Consider the following 27,707-nt stretch of genomic DNA (forward strand, 5'->3'; position numbering starts at 1 on the left):
AATTGCATCAGGAAAAACAGTATTGTATCTTGAAAATGAATTCTTGATATGATATCAAGAATTCTGTATTTCCATGCTGACTTTTTCAATTAATGTATTTCATTTTGTTTAATCTGCTAGTCCTTCCCTCCCCCTTAAGTTTAGGATGTTTAGATGAGCTTTGGATACAGACCAGACTGACGTGCTTTCTGTGCACTTAGGATCTGGTTGCATGTAACTTCAGGGTTGCTTTATCAGCTGTGGATTGAATTGAGGATGTCTATTGGGAGTTTCAGGTCTTGCTTTTCTCATTGGAGGTCCTTCCATCAGGCAGGTCTGTTAAATGTATGCTGAGTCCCTAGAGACACTTGATCTGTGTTTAAAGGGAAGCAGCTGAACCACGAGAAGAGAGAAACGGCTGTGTATTCAACCACTGTTGCTCTGAAGGGATCTTACTGGAAGCTGTGCAAAGCTTGTATGGCAGTCTGGGTGCCTGGGGCTGTCTATGTGCTCCATTCCAGTGGAGACCAGTGTGATGCTCTTTCTGGCCTTTCCTGCTCTGAGAAAGACAAGTTGATGGCTCCTGGATGCTTTGGGCATGAACTGTGCTTAACTCTCCTGAGGCCCAGGCCAGGAAAACCTCTGGAGGATTCCAAGCAACACCTGCCTCCTGCTCCCCACTCCTCTTAAAGCTTCCCCAGTGGAGACACCCACTCAGGGAGAGCAGGAAGCCATAAATAAATAATTCCATCTGTCTCTCCTGATCAGCCCAAGCAGCTCTGATTGCTCCTGAATGCCTGGGTTGCTTTCTTCTTAATGGCTTTTAAACCAATTTCACCCTCATCTGATGACCCAGCTTCTCCTCCTATTTTTGGAGGAATACTTTCTTCTTTTAGAGAGAGGGGTTTGGGGCGGTATTTATATTGTGTCAAGAGTTTTGGCTGAGGTAAAATAGTATAGTAGTGCAGGTGAAGCTACAGTTTACTGGTTTTACCAGGCTGCCCTATGCCTTGTTCTGACAAACCTCTACAGGGCACCTCCCTGGGTGTTGCAGCTAGCATTGACCCTTACTTGAGAGCACTGGGCACATGTGATGCTCATGAACGTCCCACAAACATTTAGTAACTCTTACACCACTCTAAGACACTGCACTTTTTTGGATATGTTTTATTGTTTGGAGAGCTCATCACTGAGACATCTGAGTGCTTATCCTATGGCCCACAGTGCATAGGTAAAAGTTTGGGAACATAAGTTAGGAGTGCAGGCTCTCACTTGTCTGTTCAGCTGACCTACAGCATCTCATTAATGGGCATTTGACAGCTTGCCAAATATTTAGGGCTTATATTGGTGCTCCTGTACTTTGTATATATGAACTGTAGTAGCTAAAAAAAAAAGTGGTCCTTACATAGCAAGTGTATAGTCAAATCTAAAGGTGCTTAGTTTGTATCCTAGTGCAACCCCTGGAGATACTTACTGCTCATCTGATGGGTTTCATCTAGGTTTGTCTATGCAGAAGTATTCTGTATTTCTGGAAGTATTAGTACTACCTCCACAGGCAGAACATACCTGCTGGGCAGTAGGACATGCAAGGTATGTTCTGAACATCCTTACAGTGCTGGTCAGGTATCCTATGTGATGTGTACTAGCACAGCCTTCTGTTGTGTTGCAGGCCAATGACAGTCCCCCATAGCATCTTCAGAAGAGGCACTAGTCTAGCTGGGTGGAATGCAGCTGCCATGCCTATGGTTATAATGCCAAATGGGCTGATTCAGCCCAGATGATGGCTGGCTAATCAAGGCTAATGACCTACATTTTTTGTTTGTTTTTAACCATCCTGCTTGGCCCATCAGTTTAATGACTCTCCTCCTGAAATGAGCCCCTGGAAACAAAGTGGTCTCTCAAGGTACTCTTGCCTGGTGCCTTCTCCCTCAGAAGCACGGCAGTGTCCTCCTGGGTGCCATGTCATTGGCTGTTTGGCAGACCTCTGTATCTGAAGCAGTGACAGTCTTTCTCTCTACCATCTTCCTTCTGTCCTGCTTCTGACTTCTTGGTACTCTGAAAAAGTAGTGCATTTAACAAGGAGAAATTATGTCCCCAGACTGTATGGTTCCCAGGACGAACCTGGTAGCAATGACTTCTGGACGTTACGTCATAAAAGCCTACCCTTTGCTGAGTTGCTGACCACATGAGTTATGAAATACTGCCAAATATTGAGGGGCAAGGTCTAAAAGATGAGTTGAGTACTACTGAGTTCAGCTTACTGTAAATATTTAATGGAACATTGGTATGTTCAACAGAGGAGCAGAGAGAGGAGGCATTTGGTAGTCTTTGATCATTGCTAAAATAAAGGTGTTCAAGAGATGAGCAAAAGACCAAAAACTGGATTTTCTTTTGTAAGCACTGTGGAGACCAAGGGGACCTGTTGCTAGGAGGCTGCAGCACCAAAGTCACCCTCAGACTACATGGGACTGAGATTTAAGTTTGCCTTAACAATGATACTGAAAAGTAATCTTTTCTAATGCTGCCGCAGGAACGGCGAAGCTGGCAATGCATGACTTCGAAGGATGAAGGCATTTTTGCCGAAATCCAGTGATGCATGTTCATTTCCATCAGGAGAAGGCTTTACCACTGCCCACAACTGCCTCATTGATGTAACTTCCAAGTCTTAAGTTTCTCAGAGATCCAGGCACAAAGACCTTTTCAAAGACATCCAGGGACTTGTACTTCCACACATGAGAGAGATTGCCATCTTTTGGAGCATGCAGGATTGCATAACAGAAGCAGCATTGAGCTAGTGAAGCTTCTCCTTTCCTTTGCATAGAAAAGCTTTTTTTCTGGTAACCAGCATCCATCTCCTTGTGACGGGCTACCCTCTTGATACTGTATGTGCATATATTGTGTAGCTAAAGCAGACATGTTTATACGGTCCTGAGTTGCCCTGCCTCTTCTAAATGAGGTTTTGTGGTATAGGCAAGGATTGTTTTTCTTGTTCTTTTTCCATTTCTTGTTTGAAAAGTACCGCAAAACTATGATCGTTCATGATCTGTAGGCATAGTGTTTGAATGTTAATGACTTGTAGACACAGCAGCAATTTCCTAATGCGTTTTACTGCAGGTGTCTGAATGAGATACAGTTGATGGAACTCAGAAGTTAAAAGTATGTTAAGAAACTTGGGATAGGGTTTGTTGGCAAAGCTGTCTAATCAAATAATCTGTCACACCAATTTGCTCTTGTCCAGAAAGTGAAATAAATGTAGTTCAAGTAACAAATAAACTCAAGAGGAAGTTGTGAAAAAAAATCTGTGTTGTTTTTCAAACACAAGTTAGTACAGAACAAATCTTCAAAATGGTCGTGTACTTAACAGAGCTGTTTGGAGATCCAGAGCAGAGGAGACTTGCGGTTGTTATGCTGCTGATACAGCATGTCAGAAGGAAGCTGGCCTCTGTCACATCTGGCTCTGGCCAAAACCTGTAGCCCCTTACTGTTAGAAACTGGAATATTCTGAGGCTGAAGAAGGTGACCAGGAGAGCAGTCCTGATCATCTGATAATCTCTGCTTTTTCCAGACTGTCGTGCATCACGTTTCCTAAGGTCACTTGGGACCTGCAGGTTCATCTCACTGTTAAATACTTTTGCATAGATCCACTGTCGGTGAGCTCCTCTGTATTTGGCCTGGCTGACCTGGTGAAGTCAATAGTCTTCTCTTGACTGTGTTCAGATGAGGCCAGATGGAGGTTCCTGCAGGGAAAGGAAGGTCTTTAATCCTTGCTTTCTTCATCCCTTATATCCTGGATGAAAAAGTCACTGCTTTACTTCTTTATAACTGCCCACCTGACTTTCCAAAAGGACTCTGTTACCTACTCAGAGAATTCAGCTAAGAGGAAATTGCACACTTACCCACTGTTTTTTGTCATGTCATAGTATTCAAACTGTAAAGTCTGGGCCACTGCAGCCACCTCATTGCTGTTGCTGGGAAATAAGTTATCTTGTATGTGTTTTTAAGTTCCTGTTTCCATCACAGACTTGGAAAAATTACCCTCCATCTTCACTGCCTAGCCCTCAGTGGGCATGCTCTCTAACAGTAGTAACTCTGAAACATTTTGGTTCTTTAAGCCGCACTCCTCTTCCGGGTTGAGACCCTCAGCATTATCAGTGCACATACCAAAATGTTTTAATTCTTTGCTTGCAGCATAACGGTAAGTAACTGTTATTTCTCCTGACAAGAAAGATATTTCTTTTGTTCAGTTCAGTGAGTAAGCTGGTACTGTGAATATATGGGTCCTGAGGTGATTAGAACACACGAGCTTGGAGTGCATGGGCTTGGAGAGGGAAGCAGCAAATCATTTCTCCAAATCAGGGGAATGAACAAGTACATCCCCTGTTCTCCTGATCTCCCTCCTTGGCCTTTTGCAATACAAGAGTTGAAGCTAGTGTACTGAGGTAGGTAAGCTAAAAGTGAAAAGATTCTGTTTGTCTTTTTGTCCCATCTGACAGGATGAACCACCATACTGGGAAAGCTACGCTTGTGATGCCTCTGTGCTGGAGGATTGGCAACAGCTAAGCAGAGGTATTTCCAAGAGTCCCTGATGCCTTGTGTTCCCTCCCTCCTCCTGGTAGCTGAGCAAATAGCCCAGCCGCTGCTCTGTGGACACCTGGGATCATGGATGGGGAAGGATTCATTTCTGCTTTGCTGCAATTTGGAAAGAGGATGGGAAATAGCAGTGAGGGTGCTATTAAATTATGTGTAGCTGTCAGTGTGAATAAAATCACTTTCCAGTCAATGTCTTGGTCATGTTCTGCCCAACCACAGTGGCCCAACTGAGAGTTAGTGTAATACATCATAGGAAACATATCAGCAATAGGTCAAAATTTGGAGCTGGATCACAGCTCTCCGTTGAAGTCGTCTAAGTCTATGAGATCCATCTACCTCTGTAATTACCTATCTTCTTTGAGGAAGCTTTCTGTCTGCTTAGTTAAACAAGAGTTAGGCAAAGGCTGACTAAGAAGCAGATTGACAGAACATGAAAGCAGATACACTGCAGTATTTCTGGGCAAGGAGGATTGAAGTTCCTATCAAATACCCCAGCTAACTGATGATGCAAGAGAGAGCAGAAGGCATAATCCCAGCTGTATTATTTCCTCTCCTGCCTCTCTGTATGTTTCTTACTACAAGCTCTTCCAAACTCTGGAAAACCATATCTCTCTTCCCATCATCTTTATTCTTCCCCATTTGGTAAAATACTCTGCGCCTGCCTCTTACTCAGATGCCCTGTTTTGAATTCTACAAAAGTTAGTATGGCTTCGCCTGGTTTGTTTTTGTGTGTGGGTGTGTGTGTGCACTTTCATCTAAGATGTCAGCAGGAACATGTTCAGCTCTGGAAACAGAGTCCTGCTATTAACACTGCAAAGACAAAAGCAGGTATAGAAGGGCAGAAACCAGCATTGGCCCTACAAAAACAGGGGTTATTAAGTCTTGACTTTTCATTGGCAATGTAGGGAATATGCTTGTCTTATCTCAGGACTCCTAACACTGTTGTATCCAAGCACAGAACTTAATGAAAGGTCACGTTTTTGGGACAGAGAATTCTCATTCAAAGCTGGACAGTAAGGGCTAAGACAGTTGTATTTAGAGTCTTGCTTTGCTACAGATTTTCTCAGATTGATCTGGGGCAAGCCACATAACCACTTTATAATATGATTTGGCAGTCTATAGGTTGAGAATTATAACACAGATGTTTTAAAGACTCGGTAATGCTTGAAGCATGTCTAAGGTTGTTCAGATGGGCAGTTATTTAAAAAATACAATGTGAAAACTATTTCCTGCTTAAATAGATGTTGAGCTTCAGCAGTGATGGTGGCAATACCTTTTAGATGGAAGTGTATTGCTTGTAATGCCAATTAGGTTTTTTTGGAAAGAAAAAGTCTATTGATGTTTGCTAGAAAACAAGATATTGCCTTTGGTGGGGAGAACAAACTGTTTTGTTTGGGTGTAGTAAGGGAAAAGAGAGAAGAACCCAAAATAAGGAAGGCTGTTTTGTCCTCATGGATACAGTCTGTATCTGGAATAGCTGTTTGCTGTGGGAGTGGTGAAAGCCTACCTGTGATCAGGGGACCTAAGTTTCTCTCCAGGGTTACTAGCCTTGCAAAGGAGAGGGATCAGGGCATGCAACACAGTGACTTGTGTGAAGTCCAAGCAGTACTGTTGGCCTCAAAAGTGTGAAAGGGTTGTCTTCTAAATTCATCACGATGACCCCTCTGTAACTGTTCTTTCCTTAAATGAGATGGGGGCTGGGAAAGGTCTCTTGTCATTGAGCTCCTCTTCCCCAGCAGACAAGATAAGAGGGTGTACACAAGTCTGCTCTGCCCAGCTTAGGTCTCCTAATTATTCTGTTTTTGCCCCATGCAGATACCACTTTACTGACTTCCTTGGGAGAATACAATAACAGGGCCTTCATAAAAGGGAAAAAAATCCCAAACCCCCAAAAGTAACTAGATCTCTCCCTCTGCTGCATTTTCCTTATTCACAAAAAAACAGCCTTATCAACAAGTGAAATCAAGTTTGTTTGGCATGATTTGCAGGTTACTCCTCTATTAGACCAAATGAAATTTCTGTCAGTCAATCAGTCAGCTTGCTGGAAAATTGATCGTTATTCCATGATAAAAGTTTAAAAAAAGTAAAAAATTCATCTATCAAAACCAGATTAGTCATTAAAGGATGAGGGAAAGTCTCCAAAGAAAGTCTCTATCCATTATCTCTTGGAAGAGCCAGCACAAGTAGAGAGACATGTCTTCGTAATTCTTGCTTTCTTTCTGGGGAAGGGGATTGCATGTTTCAAAGAACTGATACTGCCTATAGCTCCATCAGCCTATAGCACTCCATTCATGCTCTGTCCGAGGCTAACATTGATGGAAATGCATTGCTCTGCATTTGGACCAGGTGTGAGGAGAACTGGTGACCTCAAAAGCCAGAGGCTGCCTTATGAAAGTCATGCCAATGGGTAGCACTTACTAGAGCACCTGTGGGTGTGCTCTGCTCAGAGGCCACAGACGGAGCGGCCAGGACTGTTCCTGCCACTACTGCAGGGAGAGAGTAGCAGTTCTGGGGCAGGATTCGGTGAGGCCAGCAAACAAAGGCTGTGCTCACAGGGCAAGCTACTGTTGCTGTTGCATGTGCAGTTCTGCCTTGTATTCACCCAAAACGAGGTTTTTGGCTTCCAGATCTGACAGCTTAATCTTAACAGTCCTTTCTAACCTCGTCCTGGTACTTTTTTTAAAAAATACACATATCGGAAGAAAGGCCATGTCGAGATCAGTGTTTCCTTCTTTATTCTTTGGGTGAAAGAGAAATTGGCTAAAGCTATGAGAAGAGCTCAGCAAGCGCTGCGTGCAGAGGGGTTTGCAAAAGAAGATGAAGCCTCCTGAAGTTCCAAAATCAGTCTTTAGGACTCTTGCCCTTTTTCTTGGGCAATTCAGATTGGCAGATCAGGCCCAGCCAGCAGAGGCTATTCCCTTCTATCCTTCTCAGAAAGGAAGAGCCAGGCCTCTGCACAGCTACTCTCAAGGCAGGGGAAGCTCCATTTGTCCGCTTGCACTGAGTCAGAAGAGATTAATGTTACATTTCTGCACCACTCTGTAAATACCCACCTTAGCCAGGCAGCCTTCTGTCAGCAGCAGCCCATTTCCAGAGTACAAACCCACCATTGTACTGTTTATATCAGTTAATTCAGCCCTGTGGACCTTGTGCCAGGCGATCGCATGGCTCCCTGCTTGCCTCACCTCAGCCTGAATAAAAGTTAAAAGTGCAAAATTAAAACATCAGCTATTGGGAGGGCAGGACCTGCCTGCCAGGCCGTTCCCATCCTGGTCTCCCATTCACTGAGAGCCCACACCAGAGCTAATCTCTGCACAGTCAGGATTCAGCCAGGGCATATCTTTCTGGAGAAAATTGTTTTCCATCAAAATCAGCTCACTGCAAACACCCTGACTGTTCTTTAACTGTAGCCTGCCCAGGCCCTGACCCTATGTGTCTTCTCCAGCCTCTCTTGCTACTGTGCATCAGGAATCTTCTTCATGGGTCAACTAAGCCATCAGTGAGTCCCTCTGACCTCAGATGTCTGTTGGAAACACTCTGGTGCTAGTTTCGTCTTTCTTGCCTCTGGTCGGGTGAGGTATTCTCTGATGGTCGGTGAGATTCCTTGCTTACAATCTTGGGCCCTACTAATGCTAATGCCCTACTAAAGCTCTCATCTTCTCTCTCTTCAACATTTAAAGCATCTTAGAGTTTCTGCTAGGCTGATATATCACTTAGGTGTACAAAGGTATATGTGTATATGTTCCATTTGTATTAATTCTGCTTCCTGGAAAGATGTATAATCTGAATTGTGTCACCTGCAACATTCAAGTAATCAGATTCTGCTGTACTCTTAAACCTGTGGATGAGTCTTCTCTCTGTCTCCTATTTTTTAAACTAACCTGTTTTCTGTGCCATCTTCATGGGTACCTTTCACCATAAAAGACCTCTGTTTTGAAATCCTTAGGCTGTCCTGTCTTGAGGATAGTTGATCAGAATCACACAGCTTGTCCCCACACGGCCTGGGGACACGCTAGGGCATACCACTAGTTTGTATGGCATTTGTTAAGATCTCTGCTACAGGAGGTAGTGAGGAAGTTGCACTGATAGACTTCAATAAAGCAAGGATGGTTTACACTGGCTGTGAATTTGGCCATTCCTCTTTGTTGAATATTCTCATGTTTCTACAAATACTGATGGTATGAAAAGTTTTAGCCTAATTTAGTCAGTGCTTATTGCCACGCTTATAGCTGATCCACACTGCATTTTCTTCTATGCTGTATTGCCCTCCTCATCTGAAAAGCTCTAGTCTGCCCTTTGCTTCTCCTGGTGCTGTACACTCTTGCCTCAAATTAGATTCTTGGTTTTATATTAAGAAATATCCTCTTAGCTCCTACTTTTTCTTTTTGTTTGCCTGGCATTTAAGAGAATTAAGCTTTTATCCAGGTGTGTTTGTGTGTATTTTTCTTTTTAAAAGGCCTCAAGTTCTTGTTTATCTGTTAAGGATATTTTTATATATTTGAGCAGTGGACATCTAAACATGAAGTAGAAGCACAGGAGCGAGACAAGTGAGGTTTGCATGAGTGCAGTTTGGAACGTGGAGAGTAGGTAGCAAGGGACAAATAGACCCTGTGGGGCACCTCTGTGGGAGTCAGGCTTTCAGTACAAGACTGCGCGTGCTAGGCATGTGCCCGAGAGGCTGGTGTGCTTATATGGAGAGGGATCTTCAGATACATACTGGTACGTTGCTGTAAATATGCAGTCGAATTTTATGTGTGTGAAAATGTGTGCAGGCATTGTGAAAGCATGCTGGTACGTATGTGGAGCTCTGAAAATGTGTCTTTCACGAGGCTAGTTGTGTGTGCCAGTTTTGATGTTTATGAAGATTTCTGAGGGTCTGCATCTATGGTTTTTGTGCCTGGGAAGATGTGGTTTATCCTGAACGTCTGATTCTGATATCAAGTGCCAGGATTTATTCCAGTGTGTTCATAAACTGCACTGAAGTGACATCTGAATTACACTGCTTTGAAACAGGACTCGGGCACTCTTCTGCGTGTGTGTATTAAAGAGTGTGTGTGTGTAAGGGAAAGCAGATGTCTGAGTGCAGTGATGAGGCTGTGTCAGTGTGATATGCGGGTCCGTGTGCGTGCACAAAGTGCGTGTATGTGGAGTCGTTTTGTGTGTAACGGTGCCTGTGACATGCGTGTACCAAGCGGCACGCTGGTGCGTTGTGCAGTGTGTGCGGGCTGCTGTCTGGGTGGACGGAGGCCCGCCGGCATGCCCGTGATGTAAATAGTCCATGGGGCACCCTTCACCTCGAGGTTTTGCTTAACCCTAAACTCTACAGCCGGTTTAAGAGGCAAGGGAGGGTGCGCTGCCGCTGCCGTCACTCCCGTGGTGGGACGGGGCTGGAGCTGCGATTCCGCGCCGGCAGCGCCAGGGTCAGCAGTGCCAGCGGCCCCCACTGCACCCCGCGGGGCCGGGGCCACGCCGCCCCGACTCCGCCGGCCCCGGCCCGGGACGCCCCACCACCTGTCCCGGGAGAGAGCGGCGCCTGCCGGGGCCGGCGCTGCGCGGTGCCGCCGGGCGCGCTGCGGTGCCGGTGCCGGGTCCGTCGGCCCCCCCGGCCGTGCCTCCCCCAGCCGCGCTCCAAGCCCAGCCCCTGCGCGGGAGCCAATAGCCGCCCTGCCGTCTCCATCCGTCTCCCGGCGTTAAAGCTACAGCGGGGCTCGGGGCGGCGAAATCCCCCGTGGCCGTGTCCTGCGCGCCGCCCGCCGCCCGCCTCCTGCCGCCGTCAGTGTGTCCGCACGCGGGTGCGGGAGCGGAGCGGCGCGGCGCTGCCTCCCCGCCGTCTGCCCCGCCGCCGGGCTCGGGCCGGCTCCTCTTCCCGGGGCTGCCCGCCCTCCCTGCCCGCTGCAGTTTAGTTGTTCTCTCGTGTTTTTTCTTTCTCTCCTTTTTGCTTTCTTTTCATTTTTTTTTTTTTCTCCTCCAACCGGGAATGCTCAAACTGGACTGATGGACATTTCCGAGCTGTGCATCTCCGACCCGCTCGGCTACCACAACCAGTGAGTGTGCCGTGCCGCGCCGGGACCGGGCGGGCTGGGACCGGCGCTGCGTCCCGCTGCGGGTGGGACGGGGCAGCGACCCCGCAGCCCCGCTGCCTGCCTGCCGCAGAGCCGCCTGCCTCCCGCCCCCGCGGCGCTCCGCATGGGCCGGTGTCTCGGAGCGGCTGGCCGCGGGCAGGGCGATGCGCACCTCCGCGCGGGCAGGTGCGGCGGAGTCCGCGGAGGAGAGCTTTGGGGGCGGTCGGTGTGTTGGTGTGTTTCTTGCCTTGTAACTTCTCCCTCTAATGCTTCATCTCCTAGGAGCAGGCAGCTAACAGTGAGCACTGGCAGTCCTTTCTGCGCAGTTTTACTTTCCATCCGTGCTAGGATTTTTATCAGATGAATTACTAGGTGTCTATAAAGAGATGGGCATATAAAATTACACAAAGTAGGTCCATTAAAGCACTGTCTTTTATTTAAAAAAAGTCCGTTGTTCACCTGAAATGCCCTATGGAAATTTAGTTTCCCACAGCTTACTGTTTGGATAGCCTGCCCGGGGAAAGAGTGGAGTGAGTCGGAGGGCTGGCAAGCAGACATCCCGAGCTGGGACCGGTGGCACCTTAGCACCTGCTACTGCTCTTTGTATTCCGAAGTGGGCTGTGCCTGGTAATGCTGTGTTTAAAATCACCTTAGCATGTTAAGTTTGGTTTGTTCCTTTAGGGGAAGTTAGGAAACAAGGCAAAAGCTTCTCAGCGTTTGCATCCAGCTGACTGGAGCAATTAATTTTAAATGCATTTTTCCTCTCTGATAAATCTCACCCTGAGCAGAGTCCCCTTTTGTGTGTTTGCATGTTAATCCGTGTGTCACCTACGCAGGGTCTGTGGTGTCATCAGAGGTGGGAGTGAAGTAATTTTGCCTATTTCATTGCTTTTAAGAACACATTCTATTCAGTAAAATTAAAACAATTCAAACAAAAACCCCACAGTGATATTTACCCTCTTTCCTCATTACAGCTGTCTTTTATCTGTCTGTCTTGTTTCCTGATATTCCATCTGTCTTTACACTCATTTCTTCTTCCTTTAGTCCCCTGCTTCCAGCAGTTTCATTATAATGAGACTTAGTATTGTTAAGAGAAATTAATAATATCTAACCCATGTGATTTTCTTTTCCCCATTGGTGCTTCACTTGTGGCTGCTTCATTTTGAATTAAAAATAAACAAACAGTTTCTTAAGGGAAATGTGTTCTGTATGCCGCTGGGAGCCTTTTAATATTACGGAAAAAAATAGAAAGTGAATTTACCTTCATTAAAAAAAAAAAGAACAAAGTGCCACAATCAAAAGCTAGATCTTCATCACTTACTATATTGTCTCTTAACGTTTTCATTTTTTATTTTTGCTGCTTTTGGAATTGAGAAAAAGAACTCAAACAACATGAAAATAGTAAGAAGTAATCTGCATGTTGTATTACTGTTCAACCGTTTTACTTTTCCGTGGGCTCTCAGTCAGCTCTCAATAATGTCAAGTGCACCTTATCCATATTCACAACTCTTTGGCCGCTGAGTGGACAGATGAAGGTGGCCCTGAGGGAAGTCCCATTGAGCCCCTACTGCTTTACAGTAGGCAGAGAGTGCTGCTTTTGGAGATGAGAAACTGTTGGAGGGCTCTCTGGTTAGAGAAGTGCTTGCCTTGGTTCTGTGTGCCAACGAACCTTCTCTTTAACATTGTTGAGGTTGGGGAAGAGAGACAGAAATATTATTTAAATATCTCGACCTCTATTTTTCAATCTCTCTTTTAATTTTTTTTTTAAATTAAAGGAGTACAATGATGCAGGGAAGTATGGCTAAGTCTGGAAAAAGTTATTGAGAGAAGGAAAAGATGTGAGAAGCCTTAAAAATACAGTATATTTAAAGGTGTTTGTGAAGTGTGCCAGGTACTGATTTGATTTACATTCTGGTTTTGTTAATGTTAGATTTTAGATTGCATTCCTGTAGCTGAAGATAAAAGTTGGCCCAATATATATCCCTTTAGCCATTTTTTCTTCCTCTGTAGCACAATTATATTGTGAACATATAGTGTAAACACAGGTATTGCATTTGCGCCTGTATCGCTACCTGGCTGTGTGAGCATATTATCCTTATTGTACTGATTTACCCTTCTGACTGCTAGCCATTGAAAAGATTTTAATACTTATTTTCCTTTTTTTTTAAAAAAAAAACCCTGCTTTTAATTATGTGGACAGCAATTTTTGTCAAATTAAACCTTAAATTAGGAGTGAATTTAAAAATATTGCGAAGTGCCTCTTCTTGTTCAGTTGCTCGTTAAGCTATAGGAGAAAATAGGAGGAAGAGTAGAATGTAAGAAGATAAGTGGATGTGGTCACTCAATACGTGATCCATACAGTTACCTGGAAACTGTATTTCACCTCGCAATTATTGAGAGAGAGAGAGAGAGAGAGAGAATGAACAAGGCAAAGGAGAGAAAAGGTGACTCCCTTCACCTTGGAGTTTAAGGAGAACTTAATTTTTGTAATAGTCAGACCCAAGAAGAGTCTGAACAAAAACTAAGCATTGTCCCTAATCCCACTCTTCAGGTTTTAGATTTGTCTTCCTCAAGCAGTGAAAGTTCCTTTTCCTTTGCCCGCGTGTGTTGATCTGAGCGATTACACCAGGAACCTGCGGAAGTTCTGGTCAGCGGGTTATGCGGTTTCCCTCAGTGCAGGATCTTGCAGGGAGAGTAAGAAAGTGCTTCTTCCTAATTTTTACCCTCTCTGCATGTGTCCTAACGCAGCGTATGTATTTAATTTCTTGTGTGGGAATCAACTCTAGCGACCGCTTACTACCTTTTGGTACTGACCTTTGGGAGAATTATTCCTGGGGTAGGTGATGCAGCTCCAAGGAAAAAGCTTTTGTATGAGTTCAGATTGGTAAACTAACAAAGACAATAATGTGTACCCGCAGTTTGTCTCTCAGGTGAGGGCATATGGCGAGAATACATTCGTTACACTGTACTGACAGCGTCTGACTGCAGTACAGCGGGAAGGGAATGCGTATGCAGGCACCACAAATGTACACTCTGACATATAAAAGATGTGATTATATTCACACACAAACACGTGTGTGCATCTGTAAATATTTATGTGTAGTTATATGGACATACATATGTATGGTCATACTGAATATTGGTGTTGCATCTCTCTCGTATGCAAACCTAAGGCTGTTTCAAAGGAGAGTGAAATACGGCATTTTTACCTTTCCGTATTAACTTCCACATCCCACAGAATTTTTTCATGCCTAATTATTGTTGCCACTAAAAATGTTGATAGGACTACAAAAATGCCATCTCTGTTTCTAATTAATATTCTACATGACAGGCAGAAACTGACCAAGGAACCATCGTGAAAGGAAAATAAAAATCATTGGCAAATGAGGGCATCCCGCCAGATGCTGTCTCTTACACAGATTCCTCTGATGTACAAGAAAGACACGAGTCATTGATCTGATAAAAATGAAAATTATTTTATGAACAGAAGGAAAAAGTTGAAAGGAATAAGTGATATATTTGATAGAGAGATTGGAAGGTATAACACTGGAATTTTTAAGTCAACGAAGGAGCAAATTCTGGACCCTGCGGCAGAGAGTTAACAAAGTTGTTGTCACTGACTCTAATGCACAGACTGAGGAAATGTGACTTGATTGCAGAGGTTACTGGAAATCTCCGTATTCCGTGAATGGGAGGAAATCTGAGTCAGAGAAGCTGAATGCAACTGTCTGCTCTGAGTATCTCTGAAAGTCTGGGATAGGGAGGAGCTGTTAATTGGGGAGACTGGGGAGGGAGTTGTTTGTTTTATTGACAGAATAAATTGAAAAACCTCTGTAAGGGAAATGGCCTAGTTACTGGGTTCCTGATGAGGTTCCCATTGTAGAACGGGGTCTCAGTACACTAAGCTTATTGAGCACAGGGCTGATGAGGAAATTGGTACCTTTAAAGTATTTGTATTAACTTTTCCCTCCTCTTCCAATTCCACTTGTAAAAGTAAAGATGATCTAATCATTATCAATTATTGAGAAATATGGGAAGATCAATATATTTAAAAAATAGGATTTTTTTCATTGTATTGATTTGAGGTAATCAATAAATATTGCATTTAGCCTGAGAGAGGAAAGACTTTGGAGAGATTGCATCAGACAAAGTTGCTGTGACAGAGATTTCACATCCCGTTTTCTTCCTCTTCAAGACAATGTTGCTCTACTCTCCATGCCCTTTCCACTGTTATTCTGCAGCCCTGTTTCTGCGCTGTTGCTACTGCTCTGAATTTCATGTTGTTTGCAAACACCTGTATTCTTCAAGTAATTTTAGTTCAATAAGAAGTTTTGTGCATGTGTCAGTGGGTCTCTTTCCAAATTTTCCAGGGCTCAAAGGATACAAACTCTCTTAGGGGATGGAAGAAGGGAGAAGGTAAGAGGTTTGAACCTGAGAGTAGATGAACTTTATGGGTTCTGTTGGGAGCACAACAGAATTTCTCCAAAGAGTGGAAAATGTCTAAGAGAGATTTAAATACGCAAAGAAATAGTAAAAGTAGAAAAAGATGGTGACAAAGCTTGGATATAAAAGCCAAAATCCTTTCCCGAACTTCTCCTTTTAACTTGCACTCCTCGGTTTAGGAGTCGGGGGTCATAGCGGCAGCTGGTGTTGCACGTCAGTGATTCCACTGTAGATTGCAGACACGGGGAAATTCTTCCCCGTCAGACCTGTTCTTTATTCCGTGGAGCTACTGATGGTAACTGTACAGCCAGGGAGCACAACAGAATTTTTAGTTTGTGCAGTGTGAGCAAGTAAATTGAGCATCTGTCCAGTACCCAGCAGCGAGGTTCCTAGGTAATGCTGCTATAGAAACTGGGCGGGGGGAAAGGAAAGATCAGAGCTTCCACGGCAAACTACGAATCAGATGGTTGGTTGTTTAGTGAAGGGATTTAACAAAGAAGATATTAGCGGTATTCAGCTATGGTGACCTTGCCAAAAATAGGAAAATCTTGATTTCTTTCTGTCTTCCCAGTATCGGCTGCATTTGAGTTGTGAATGTAGACATCTCTGTGTAGCTTGCATGTGTAAAGTGCTTTGTGCCTGTCATCGGGAACAGAACATAGTTTAGTATTATTTATTAGTAATAGCTATTGACCTGGTGAGTTTTACTTCTTAGGAATTAAATTGTCGTAACCTATTCTCTACGTTTGTTTCCATCCTTGCTATGCAGCCTCTCTCTAAAGCTTTGCCCTGTCTCTTCAGAGCAATAGAGATGCCCACAAAACGATCCTTGCAGCTGGAGCACAGTGCCCTTTGATTCTTCCAGTGCTTGAGAGTCTGTCTGCTGGCAGTGACTGTCCGTGAGGAGAAACATGCCTGCTCAAGGTGGAGCGCACCGTATAATAATATTTTTGTCATGTTTGTAATTGCAAATGTAATTAGCAAGCAAGCTCTGGGGGATTGAGGACTTGAAACTTTCACTGCACATCATTTGACCCTATCTTGACTGGACTGGAGCTTGTATGCCGCTGTTAACCCTTGCTGTTCTTGCAAAGAAATGCTCCTTCTAGTCTGGCTGCTGCTAAGTTTCCTGTCTTTTTTTTTCCTCCATCCCCCCCCCCCTTTTTTTTTTTTGCTATGAGCAGCATTGTGTCTATTTGCTTATACCTTCTTTTATTGTGATGGCAAGTGCTTCTGTTCCTCCTGCGACACACACACTAATATTTCCTCTCCTAGCACTTCTGACACAGTCTGGAAAGCATTCTGCAATGCCCTTTGTGAAGAGCACTGTGTACCAGCAAGCGCTTTTGCATACTGAGCTGTTCAGTGCATTCCTATCACCACAGGCAACGTTACTATTCAGTGCCCCTTGCACTTCGCAAAGACAACTTGCGAAAAGCAGGTGGCAAGCTGTTATCACACAACTTGCGATGGCTCTGCGTCCCTGCTGAGCTGGAATTTTCTTGCACTCCCTTTCTGAATGGGGGAGGAATAAATATGTAAGAAATCCTGTTCATTTTGTGGGATCCTGACAAATGTCAGTCTAGTCACCCTTAGGATTACTTTGTCGTCCTACAAAGAATATTCTTGATCCATAAGGATTTAGCGAACAACACAGAATCTGTTCATAAAGTCACAAACTTATGTGTGCATAGGAAGCAAAGAGGGCTACTTTGCTTTTTCATGTGTATATTGTCTCTTATTTGTTTCCTTTTTTGTTTTCAGATAGGACTTAAGTTGCAATAAAATTTGTGATAGGACTGTTCTTGTTTTGGACAGTTTTATTTATTCTTGCATTTTTGTGAAAGGAAGTAGCTTTGAATGTAGAGAGTGGTGGCCGTTTTCATACAATTTTTGTTATGACGGTAAGAACATCTCACAAATATTGCATCCTGTTGAAGGCTTGGAAGGAAAAGGAAGCATATTCTGGTTTCTTCTTGGTAGGGTAAGAGCCTTTGATGAGAAACCCCTTCCTTCAGTCCAGATTTTCCTTTTCCATTCCCGGAAATTATGTTGGATTTACCATGTATTTTAGGGATCATATATTTTTCTTAAATTAGAATAGCCTATAATGTGGGTGATGGAAGTGGGACCTCCAGCTTAGAGTATCCTGCGTAACAGGAGACAATTTCTCATAGCACCTTTTGTTTTGAATTGATTGTCTGTGTTTTACTGCAGCTGTTTGTAGATGAAGATTTCTTGTTGCTCTGTGTCTGCTGTTCTGAAAAGCTTTTGGTACGTAAGGCATATTTAGAAGTGTTATTTTCTAATTTTTCCCCTTTTTCTCCTGGCACTTTAAAGTTCCCTTTAGTAATAATGGCCCTCAATCTCCGGTGATGGAGCCGTCACTGTGAACAATGCTGGTGAGTGTATTGTCTTGCTGTCCTTTTACTCAAGAGAAAGGTCGAAAGAACAGCTTTAAAAAAATGTTCAATTCTCCTGTTATTATTTTGCATATGGAGATGATAATTTTAAGAATGTGTAAGCACTTGGGTGAAAATAAGACGGAAATATGATTTTCCATCAGTTGCCGCAAGTACATTTTTTTAAATGTGCTGACATAAACGATTACAAACCAAATTTCTCACTGAGATCTACACCATGTTATATATTAAAATATTAAACAGCTGAAAATAAAGACACTAAAAAATTATTCTTCAACAGATTTTATTTTTCTAAAGTCTTCTGTGTTGTTTTTGTTTTTATTCAGTCAATCTGACAAGTTTCTCATTCTCAAACATATTCTTTGTTTCCTGATTTAAGGAATTATACTTATCTAGCTGAGTTTTTCACATATTTGACAACATAGCAGTGGAGAACATAGGGTGTTACTGATTTTAGGGAATTGGTTTAGAATTTTTTTTTTGGTGCACATAACCAGAATTAGCCGATATGCATTTTCAATGTGTACATTTTCTTCATACTTTGCTTTTTATTTTTTAAAACAATCTTTGATTTATACAGCAATTTTGAGGAGTTGTTGTTTTATTTATCTTTGTTTCTGGACCGTGTATGGCATGTGATTGCGATCTAGTTTTAACAGTTCAGAAAGTGCTGTACAGGAAGAAGAGCGATTTAATTCTTTAGAACACACAAATTCGGTCCTTCAGCTCCTTTTCAGATACACATGATGTTGCTTCAACTTTTATCTCTAAGCGTTTAATTCACTTTCTTCTTAGTTTTTATATTTATGTTGATCAGGCTTTTTTGGTCATTTTTGTAGACTAAGGGAGTAATGGTACAGGGAGATACTGAAAACATTCTCCTGTGAAACTAAAATCATTAGTGCCTATTGCCTCACACTCTTTAGCAGGCAATTTTTTGTTGTCAGATTCATCGGTAGTGCAAAGGTACCTGGCTGGATCAGGGCTCTCCATACACCTGACTGTGTTAGGCAGCGACTTCCAAGCGATGATGTGCAGCCTGCAATGCAGCCTGACCAGGGACAGGGGCAGGGAGGAGGCCACCGCTTTCTGATACCATTGAGACTCACGTTCAAAGCCAAGCAAATCCCGACATGGGAACTTGCATTTTGGTGCTTGGGCTTCGTGAAAGGTGTTGACTTTACGTCTTGTGAGTTCGTTTTGGCTTAATAGATGGTAGCAAATATGACCTTTTGAAAATGATGGTTAAGTGTATCGATGTGTCTGTATGTATTACTTCACATAGATTATGCCAGACGCGTCTCCTTAGGAATAATTGATGCAAGTTGCATAGTGGCATCAAGCACTCTGTAGAGCACTAGAATGAGTCGAAGTAGAAGAGAAACAGTTTTCTTGCATACAGAGATCTGTAAGTGCATGGATGGGTGTATATCAGGGTGTGTGTGTACACACTTATTTTTAAATACATGTGCACATACTATAAATTAACATAACGCACGTGTATATGAAATACGTAATTTTATATATAACCACATGTTCATTTGATATTGCGTAGTGTACTGTTTCACTTAGTTATCCATGCAATGTCTCTTTGTACACATATGCAAACCTTTCTGCATATGGTTGCGTATTTCTGTGTGTGTATGCGTACATAAATGTACAAAAAAATAAGGATAGGTATGTCTGTCTTCATCACAAGGTTTTTCCGAGTCTTTGTTAATTCAAGTTTGTAAATCTGTTGATAGCCTTGCATAGAAGGTGTTCTATAAAGTAGAATGCGGTACAAATATACCATATGTAACATTTGTGCTTAAAAAAAAAATCCCATGTTTCTCTTGGAACATTTGTAGCTATGCGTTATATAGTGTTAGGTGCTATGAAACAACTGCAGTTAGATCTTCTGTTTATAAATCAATGCATATAAGAATTCGTGATTTTTAAAGAGGAACAGAGATTTTCTTTAAATAAAGTATCAGAGAGGAATTTGGAAAACAGCGTGCAGAACATAGATCCAGCTCTAACATTGTCCAGATAAAGCTGGGCTCATGTGCCATAGCCAGAAAAGTCAGTGGTTTGGAATTTCATTTTTCTTCTTGTTTAATTTTTGATTATTTTAGAAACTTTTATTCTTTTTTTTCTTTTTAATGTTATTTTGGTTTTGGAAGGCACAAAATATAATGTGCTTCCTCTTACGGAATCCCTTGCTTAGAAAGTTATTTGACGATGAGATACTTTGTTTTTTTTATTTCAACACCTACAGTGCTTCTGACCATTCTCTTTTTATTCTTTTAGAAGTGTTTTTTTCTTTTAAAACAGAGCAGTTCCTTTTCTTCTAGCAATTACAGCTAGGGGACTGTCATTGCAGAAGGAATTATAAGCCCTAATCACTGCCCATGATCAGTACTTCGCTAATAATAGGTACCGTCTAACGAAATTCCCCCTCTTGAGTTCCTATTCTAACATTGACTTATTTTTAAAAATATGAACAAATTTAATTCCACAATCTTTTAAAAATAACATAATTATGAAACAAAAAGCAAAAGCTCTCGCAGTACAGTGATGTGGTATTTATACATGTTTCAATACACTAATTTTCCTTCGAATTTTCCCCTTGGGTATTTAGGGAAAAACAGATGCACAACCCCCCCCCTTTAATTGTTGGTTGAAAGAAGAAAATATACCTGCTTTTGGCTGGTCTGCTTTTTCATTACTTTGCTTCAGTCTCTGCAAAATGTTATAGATTCAATTCCCCTGTTGGACCAAGAGTTAAAAATTAATTCATGAATAATAAAAACCAATCAGTCTTGCTGAGTTTAAGAAGGATTAGAAGAAAGGTTTTTGTACAGAAGCCGTTACGTATCTTAGTGGGGATGTTGTTGGACTAATAGATATTGTACTAGGTCCTGTTGGTTATCTGATAAAGGTAGCTGATTTGCAAATAGGATTGTTATCCTGATGACTAACGAGTCTAATATTGGAAGGATTAAAAGAGGTTGGGCGGCTGGTGTCTATTATTAAAGTTCTCTACTCCCTCTTAGGAGATAATTTATTTGATTCAGGCATGTAGATTGAAGAGGGACCAGGTAAATACGTACCATAAAGGAACAGTTCATGCTACCTTATTGCAGCTGGGATGTTCAAGGAAGGCAATGTGACCTGGGCACCGAATTCCATCGAGTGTCAGCATGTCTGTGGTGGGCAGCTGTCCATAGCACAGTGAGAGGCCTGTACAGACAGCAGGCTATCCAGCGCTCAGAGCATGTCACTGATAAAAGGTGGGCACAGAAAAACTCATGATCTTCTTGAGACAGAGGAAGGATTTGCACCCAAAATTTTGTGATGCAAAACCTGACCCTGTCTCTACATAGATATGCTGGAAAGGGAGAGAAGGAAGTAGGAGACATGGCTTCAGGGGAATGAGGAGATCCAGAGGGATGGAGATCTCAATTTTTTAGAAAGGGCTCAGAGCTAAAGCTAGCGTTTAGGGGAAGCTGGTGGACAAAGGTGGTGTGTTTCAGGGACAGTGCTTGACCCTGACATGGGGTATAGGAAGAAGGCTGCCCTTCTGCACCAGCCAGCCATTCAGCACAGTTAGGTGGAGGTCTGGGGCAAGGGAGAAGAGGATATGGGTGCCACGGGCAAGAGTAGGAATGGATAAATCTTTTCAAATATCTGCTCCATAAGAGCTTCTTAGGACTAGAGAGCCTTGGTGAGAAAAGCATCTTGAGCAACAAATCCTCCTCCTGTAAGAGGAGTTCTCTGTCACGCTTAAGAGCTGCAGCATCCCTGTCTTTCAGCTGTCGTCGTGGGAAAACTTGCAAAGGTAGTATCTTTGGGAGGTCAGAGACAGTGATACTCAGCCTGCAGGCAACTGGCTGTTAGATTTGGGTAGAAATAAAGGCAGCGTAGAGAGAAGTGTCCTTCTTTTGAAAGGAGAATAGTTTTGCTTCCTTCAGTGGCGGACTGGCCGGTGGCTTTGCCTCCACCTGCCCATTGCTCCAGCACAGGTAGGAGCTGGAAGAGCTCTGCAGCCATCTGCAGGGCTCGGCCGACAGTGCGCCGGGCGCCGCGCTCCTGCGAAAGGGGCTGCAGGGCCTGCCTGGAGAGCAGCCGCCGCACCTTTCTTTGCACAGGCCAGCTCTTTGGACAATTTAGAGGACAAATTATTTTGTCCTCTAAAAAATACGTGCGGGTTTCTCCTGGGCACCTTGGCAGTGCCTCTAGGGAGGCTCCCTGTCATCCCTGACTGGTCCTACCCTGCACACTCCCTTCTGCATCTTACTAACGTGTGTTTGGATGCTGTCGCCACGTCCCCTGAAGAGTGATCCCACTGTGTGTGGAGATCTCATGGTAAAGAAGCTTGATGAGGAAAGAGAAACCTTAGTGTTTCTCATATGAGTTTCATGCAATCTTTGAGAAATACATAACTCTCTTTATGAGTGCATCTTTTGTGTAGTTGCACACTGTTTCCTAAATGAAGCCATCTCGCGTTCTCACAGAATCACAGAATGGTTGAGGTTGGAATGGACTTCTGGAGGTCATGTGATTCAACCCCCCAGCTCAAGCAGGGCCACCAGTTGCCCACGACCATGTCCAGATGGCTTTTGAATATCTCCAAGACGGGAGACTCCACAACCTCTCTGGGCAACCTGTGCAAGTGCTTCATCACCCTCACCCTGAAAAAGTGTTTCCTTATGTTCAGAGATACTATGTTTCAGTTCATGTCCTCATGTTGTCCCCCTTCAGTTTTTTTCCTCATAATTGCGTTTACCCAATCGTTTTATGGTGTCTTAAAACTCTAGTTTGTCAGTCTCTTCCTAATGAAGTGACACATAGAAATTTTAGGTACATTTAGGTTAAACCTATGCGGAAGAGAAGTATCCCCTACCTGGTTCCCTGATGGTGTATCATGATGTCACTTGTGTAGGTGATTGACAGCTGGGAGTATAACTGTGTTACTGGGCTCTTGCAGCCTGAATTAAGAATGACAGCTGTGTTGTCTTAAATTCCCGATTGGTCCATCAAGAGCATCTATTGTGTCTCATCAGGACATACAGGAATTTCTCATCTAGTCTAAAGCATAGCTTGTCCACGTCACAACATGATGAATACGTAGAGGTATTTGTTTCAAATATCCTCTTTATTTTTCTCTTAGTCAGTAGCTAGTTTATCAGGGTTCTTTTCGTAACAGGTTAACTGAATAGCAGTGAGCAACAATTAAATGCAGATTTAACAGGGAACAATCCATTCATTTGGGGGTTGCCATATTTTGACCCTTGTCCTCAATCCTTGTTGTCTCTGGTTTCTTCTGCAAGAATGACATCTGAGTGGTCTCACTGTATCTTTGGTACATCACCAATGTGAGAGTTAGGGTAAAGATTTGACACTGTTCATGATGTGGACTACTGAACCAGGGAAAAAACCTTTAATAGCCGTAGAGAAAATCTTTGAGGAGGATGCCATATTAAAATGACTTCTACCATGATAGAAGACCTTCTGCCTGTAATAATGTAGTCAGTATTTGCTGCCTTCTAGGAGCAACTACTGTGCTAAGGTTCTGTTTCACTCGCAGCAATAGGTAATTTGTGTCAGGTTACTTCATCTTCTGAGAGCGACTAACAACCATGAAATACTGTCACTGTTGTTGAAGGAAGAGGCTGGTGTTAAGAATTTATATGGGAAACTAGACAAGCAGAAGCCACAAGATGAAGAAGCCATCTACAAGCTTTGAGCATGTTTGTGAACTTGCTTTTTAAAACACTTTTCTAAGGTACTTTGGATCTGAATCTGCTGTCATTTTTACTTGTGTAGATGACAAGTAACTGTGAAAATCGGATGGGATACACCAATGTAAAAATGGCACAAGATTAATATTAGGCCATTCAGCTCAACATCACAGTAGAGGAAGATATACCTGGAACCAATATAAGAAATCATATTGAAGTGTGGAGGGGAAGCACTAAAGCTTTGTATGGGAAGGGCAGAAACTAGTGATTTTCCTTCCGTAAAACTCTGCCAGGTGGTGTTAGTGCCTCAGACCGCTGTCTGCTTCTTTCAGAGTTCAGGTTTCATGCTTCTAATGCATGAAATGATTATTTCAGCCCTTTGGGAATAATTTGGAGTATGTTGGAGAAGGCTACATAGTGGTAACTGGGGAGCAGTTTGATGCACTGCTAAAATGCACGGAGGACAAAATGCTAAATGAGGTGTGAGAAGACATGAAGTGTGAACTCGATGAAGTTGCAAAGAATATTATCTGGATAAAACCACAGCAAAGGTGAGTAAAGCAGGACTCCAAAGAAGCATTCCGGCATGTGGAGAATTCCAGAGAGCTCCAGATGAGAATGTCCTTTGCCAAATTTATGAGGATGAAACTCGTGGAAGAAGGCAGCCTGTGCAAAGGAGAAAAAAGACTAGAACAAGATAGCTGGGAAGAAGAGACCCGACTCTGGTTTCAGGTTCCTTTTAAGGTGTCTATGTAGTGCCAACAAGCTGAGCATCAATTGTATCTTTATAGCAACAGATAAACTCAAGAAAAAGTGGAAGGCAAATGTAACAAGTCATGCCTTAAGCAAAACCTCCCTGATATTCCCCTGTGAGTAGGAAATCTCAGTTTAGCACCATCTGATTCTGTAGCATCCTGAGAACTCCGATGCTGCAAGGAAATGCATAACGCAATGCCAGACAATACTCTACTGCTCTAGACAAGAGATCCAAAGGAGAGTTAATGGTTCAGAATGGTCTTGAGCATTCTGGATTGTAAACAGTATACTTCCACTGGATACTGTTGGAGCTGTGTTTGGAGATGGTGGGCTGAAGGAAAGACAAGCAAGGGTAGAACCTGTGTCATGGAACTTGAGATCAGACTGTGACGGAGCAATGGTGACTGAAAAGCCGAGGACAGCAGCCCAGTCACTGTGGCTGCGTCTTGCCGTGTGACTGAGGTTTCTGTCTGAAGCATGGTAGGAAACATCTATTTCTCACCACTTTTCTCATTTAACTTAGTGAACATACACTGAAAACACACAGCCATTTCTTCCTGCAGAAAGCTGGAATTTGAATACAACAACTTTAGGAGAAGGAGAGATCACAGAGGAGGAAGAAAGATTTTGCTAGCGCATGCACAGGTTTCTGTTGCTAAAATTGAATGAGAATTTGCTTATAAATTGGGGTCAAACCTTGCAAAACTACTGCTTTGTTTCTCTTACAGCTTTTTAATTTAGTATGCACTGTATGGCTACTGGACTGGAAATGGGCTTTCCTTCAAATTTGCAGACTGTCTTGTTTTGTCTCTCTGCTACAAGGTGAAAGTTGTTAGCAACATCCTTGTGAAGTGAGGAAGAGGCACATATGTAAAGCCTGCCCACACAAACACACAGGTCCCTTCCACCTGACAGCCCTATCGTGGCCCCTGTCAGTGGCTGAAAGCAGAGCCCATCTCCTGCACCCATTGTGGGGAACCTGAAAGCCAGGTGGTGCTGGGAGCAAATTGAACTGGGGAGAGGTGATGAGACGTAGGGCAGCAGGATATTTCCGAGGGCAGAGGAGCTTTGAAATGGAGCTTTTGACATTGGAAAGAGCTGCTGTGTGTAGTGTCATGGGGCCTGCAGAAAGAGAACTGTTCCCTTGGGATGAGGAGATTTATTACAGTGTGTTCAGCATCCCTGCAACTAGAGAAGGAAGATGCACATTAGCAGCTGGTAGGAGGCCTGTGCTGCACTTCTGCTCCAAGGGAGTGGAGAAGGCAGGAATGACACATTGCTGTGAGGTGGGATGGGAGTGGAGTCCAGTGCATCGGTTGGGGCAAGTTAGAGCAACGCTGGCTTGGCGTGGAAGAAGGAAAAACCCAGCTGACCTTTTTCATTGTGATAGAGATATTACACGATATCCCTGGGTGAAAAAGCTCACAGTCAGTGAGCTGGAAGAGGGGGTACTGGGGACCACCAACCAATTTTACAATTTTTTCTGGCCTATTCTACTGGCTGTCACTGGCTATTAATATGGCTTCAAGTCTTTGTGCTGTGTTGCAGGATTACAGGCTGCTTACGTGTTGCCTCCTTGTTGGCTCTTGGCAGTGTGGTGCAGGAGATGGTTTCACTTTCTCCCAACTTTTATCTGAAGTCCTTTCTGCTGAATGGGAGGGGGGGAACAGAGAACAGTATGTGGCAACACCTTTTCTGATTGAGAAGTTCATGGGCTGATGGCATTGCTTTGTAGTTCCTGTTCTGGTGGTTCTTTACATTTGTGCAGTGCTTGCTCTAGCAGGTGTACATAGAGATGGGGAAGGAAAGGAAGGTTCTGTGTTTTAACTGGTTTTGAGGAATATTTTGCGTTAATATTTCATATAAATACTTTAGATGCCAATAAACATATGGAGAGTTACATGATGTCTGTCTCCTGCTTCTTGGAGTAAATGGATTTGCTGCCTCAGCTCTGTGCCTTACGCATGCACCCTTTACACACCTCTTGTGTGTGTCCATCTGTACTAAAGCAAGCAAGGATATCTCCCGTGAAGCTCCTTCTTGGTTACAGGACGTGCTTCTTGCTGAACTGAGTCTCAGAGCATCTTCATGGCCTGAGGAGGGTGCTGTTAGGACTCCTCCTGTGAAGGTAGTACATAAAACAACCTAACAGGAGTGTGAACTTGCTGAATGAACATATTAAATCCCAAGAGAATTCCTGATTCCAGCAGGAGATTTAGATTTGGGATTGGGATTATTGAGCCAACACTTATTTAAAGCGTCATGAAGACTGAAAGGTATTTTGTGGAGGTTGATTGAACAGCATTTACTCTGAGGAGCTACAGTTTTAATGGACAGGGAGCAACATAGTGCTGGACAGGAGAGTCTAGCACCTCAGAAACTAGTGCCCCGTCCATGACGTTGCTTAAACAAGGTTGTTGCCTATCCCCTGCTTTCTGCAAAGATTTAAAGGTGCCGAGTGAAAGGTCTTCACAGGAATAGGAGGTATAAGGTGAACCATGTTTCCATGCAGCGATGCTAAACCTCTGTCAGACGTGTCCTTTCACTGATGTGCATTCTGATGTTTGCTTATCACTCAGGGAGCAAGGACGCATCTTTTGCCTCCAGCAGCCCAGCTGCCAGCATGAAGTAAATATTGTTTTGTGGCCAAAGGGGCCTGTTAGCCTCCAGGAGACACCAAACAGCAGCACTCAGAAAAATTAGCAGCAGTGAAAGTACATTATACAATTCATCAGTCTTTTGTTTTCAACACTGAAGCAATGCTACTTGGGGCACGTAGGTTACACCAGGGTCAGCACTGTCATTAGGAGATCCCTGGTCCCCCACTCTCAGCTCACCATCCACCCCCAGGGGTGCAGCAGAATTGCTTCCAGCAGTGGGTGCAGGCAGCTGCCTGATATGGGTAAGTGAGGCTGGGAGCAGCCGTTCAGTTCTAGGCAGCGTGAAAAATCAGAGGCAGTTAGGTATGAGTAAAAATATTATAAGTTTCCCTGGTGTCAGCACAGACCACTTCTGATTTTAAAAATGAAATATGGCAGCTAATTAATCTAGATCACAGCTTAATCGCCTGTGGTGGGTTTTAAAAAAAAACATTTTTGTGTGAATTTAGCACTCATGAAATTGAGAGGCCGAGATTACTGCATAGACCAAAGCACAGCACAGATAAGCTGTCTCCTGCTGGCTCTGTTCATGCTTCTCTGCGGTGGCCTGCAGTAGCCACTGCAATTACCTCCGGAGCTTGCCTTTCATACCCACCTCTGCAGCAGCATCCACACGCAGGGTGTGACACACACCTCTCCAGTGCCTCTGCAGCTTCTGTTGGGAGCACAGAGGTTCGAAGGCACAGAGCAGCAGATTTGCAGGTTCACCCCAGGACGATATGGGGAATATCTCTTCCTAGGGCCCAGGCTGCGGTGTGCTACCTGCTGTTAGAGGTGCGGTGAAACATGGTACTGCCCTGGAAAGTGTGTTGTGAACAGGGAAAGGAAGGGGATCAGCAGAGAAGGCAGCAAAACAGTGATCAGAAAGCTGAGGAGACAGAGGATTTGCTAGCTTTGTTCTTTCCGTCAGACCAGCAGCAGGCCAGCACTGGGGAAAAGAAAAACAATCGTCTGTCCAATTTCATAAACTGTGACTGCATTTATATTTTGTAAAGATTTTGAAAAGACAGAGTATTTGTCCTTCGTTGCACATCTCATCCATCATTAGTGAGTTGCTTTCTGCCAGTG

The 27,707-nt window shown here is 43.5% G+C and overlaps 1 protein-coding gene across 6 annotated transcripts in view; it reads left to right on the plus strand.

Moving 5' to 3' along the window:
* The window catches only part of ESRRB (estrogen related receptor beta), a 133,747-nt gene that overhangs the window by 34,052 nt on the left and 71,988 nt on the right, over positions 1-27,707 (plus strand). For 2 of the 6 annotated variants that reach the window (XM_068398540.1, XM_068398541.1), the window contains one exon: positions 4,473-4,545. The exons of 3 other annotated variants lie outside the window; for them this stretch is intronic. Coding sequence is in view for 1 of the 3 variants with exons in the window: in XM_068398538.1 (XP_068254639.1) it covers positions 10,564-10,613 (50 nt within the window). In the remaining 2 variants the exon portion in view is untranslated. Of the gene's footprint in view, positions 1-4,472; positions 4,546-10,557; positions 10,614-27,707 lie in introns of those variants that run through there. One more of the 6 variants, XM_068398538.1, reaches the window with a different exon arrangement.

This window comes from Nyctibius grandis, chromosome 4, assembly GCF_013368605.1.
Source record: "Nyctibius grandis isolate bNycGra1 chromosome 4, bNycGra1.pri, whole genome shotgun sequence".
Classification (NCBI taxonomy): domain Eukaryota; kingdom Metazoa; phylum Chordata; class Aves; order Nyctibiiformes; family Nyctibiidae; genus Nyctibius; species Nyctibius grandis.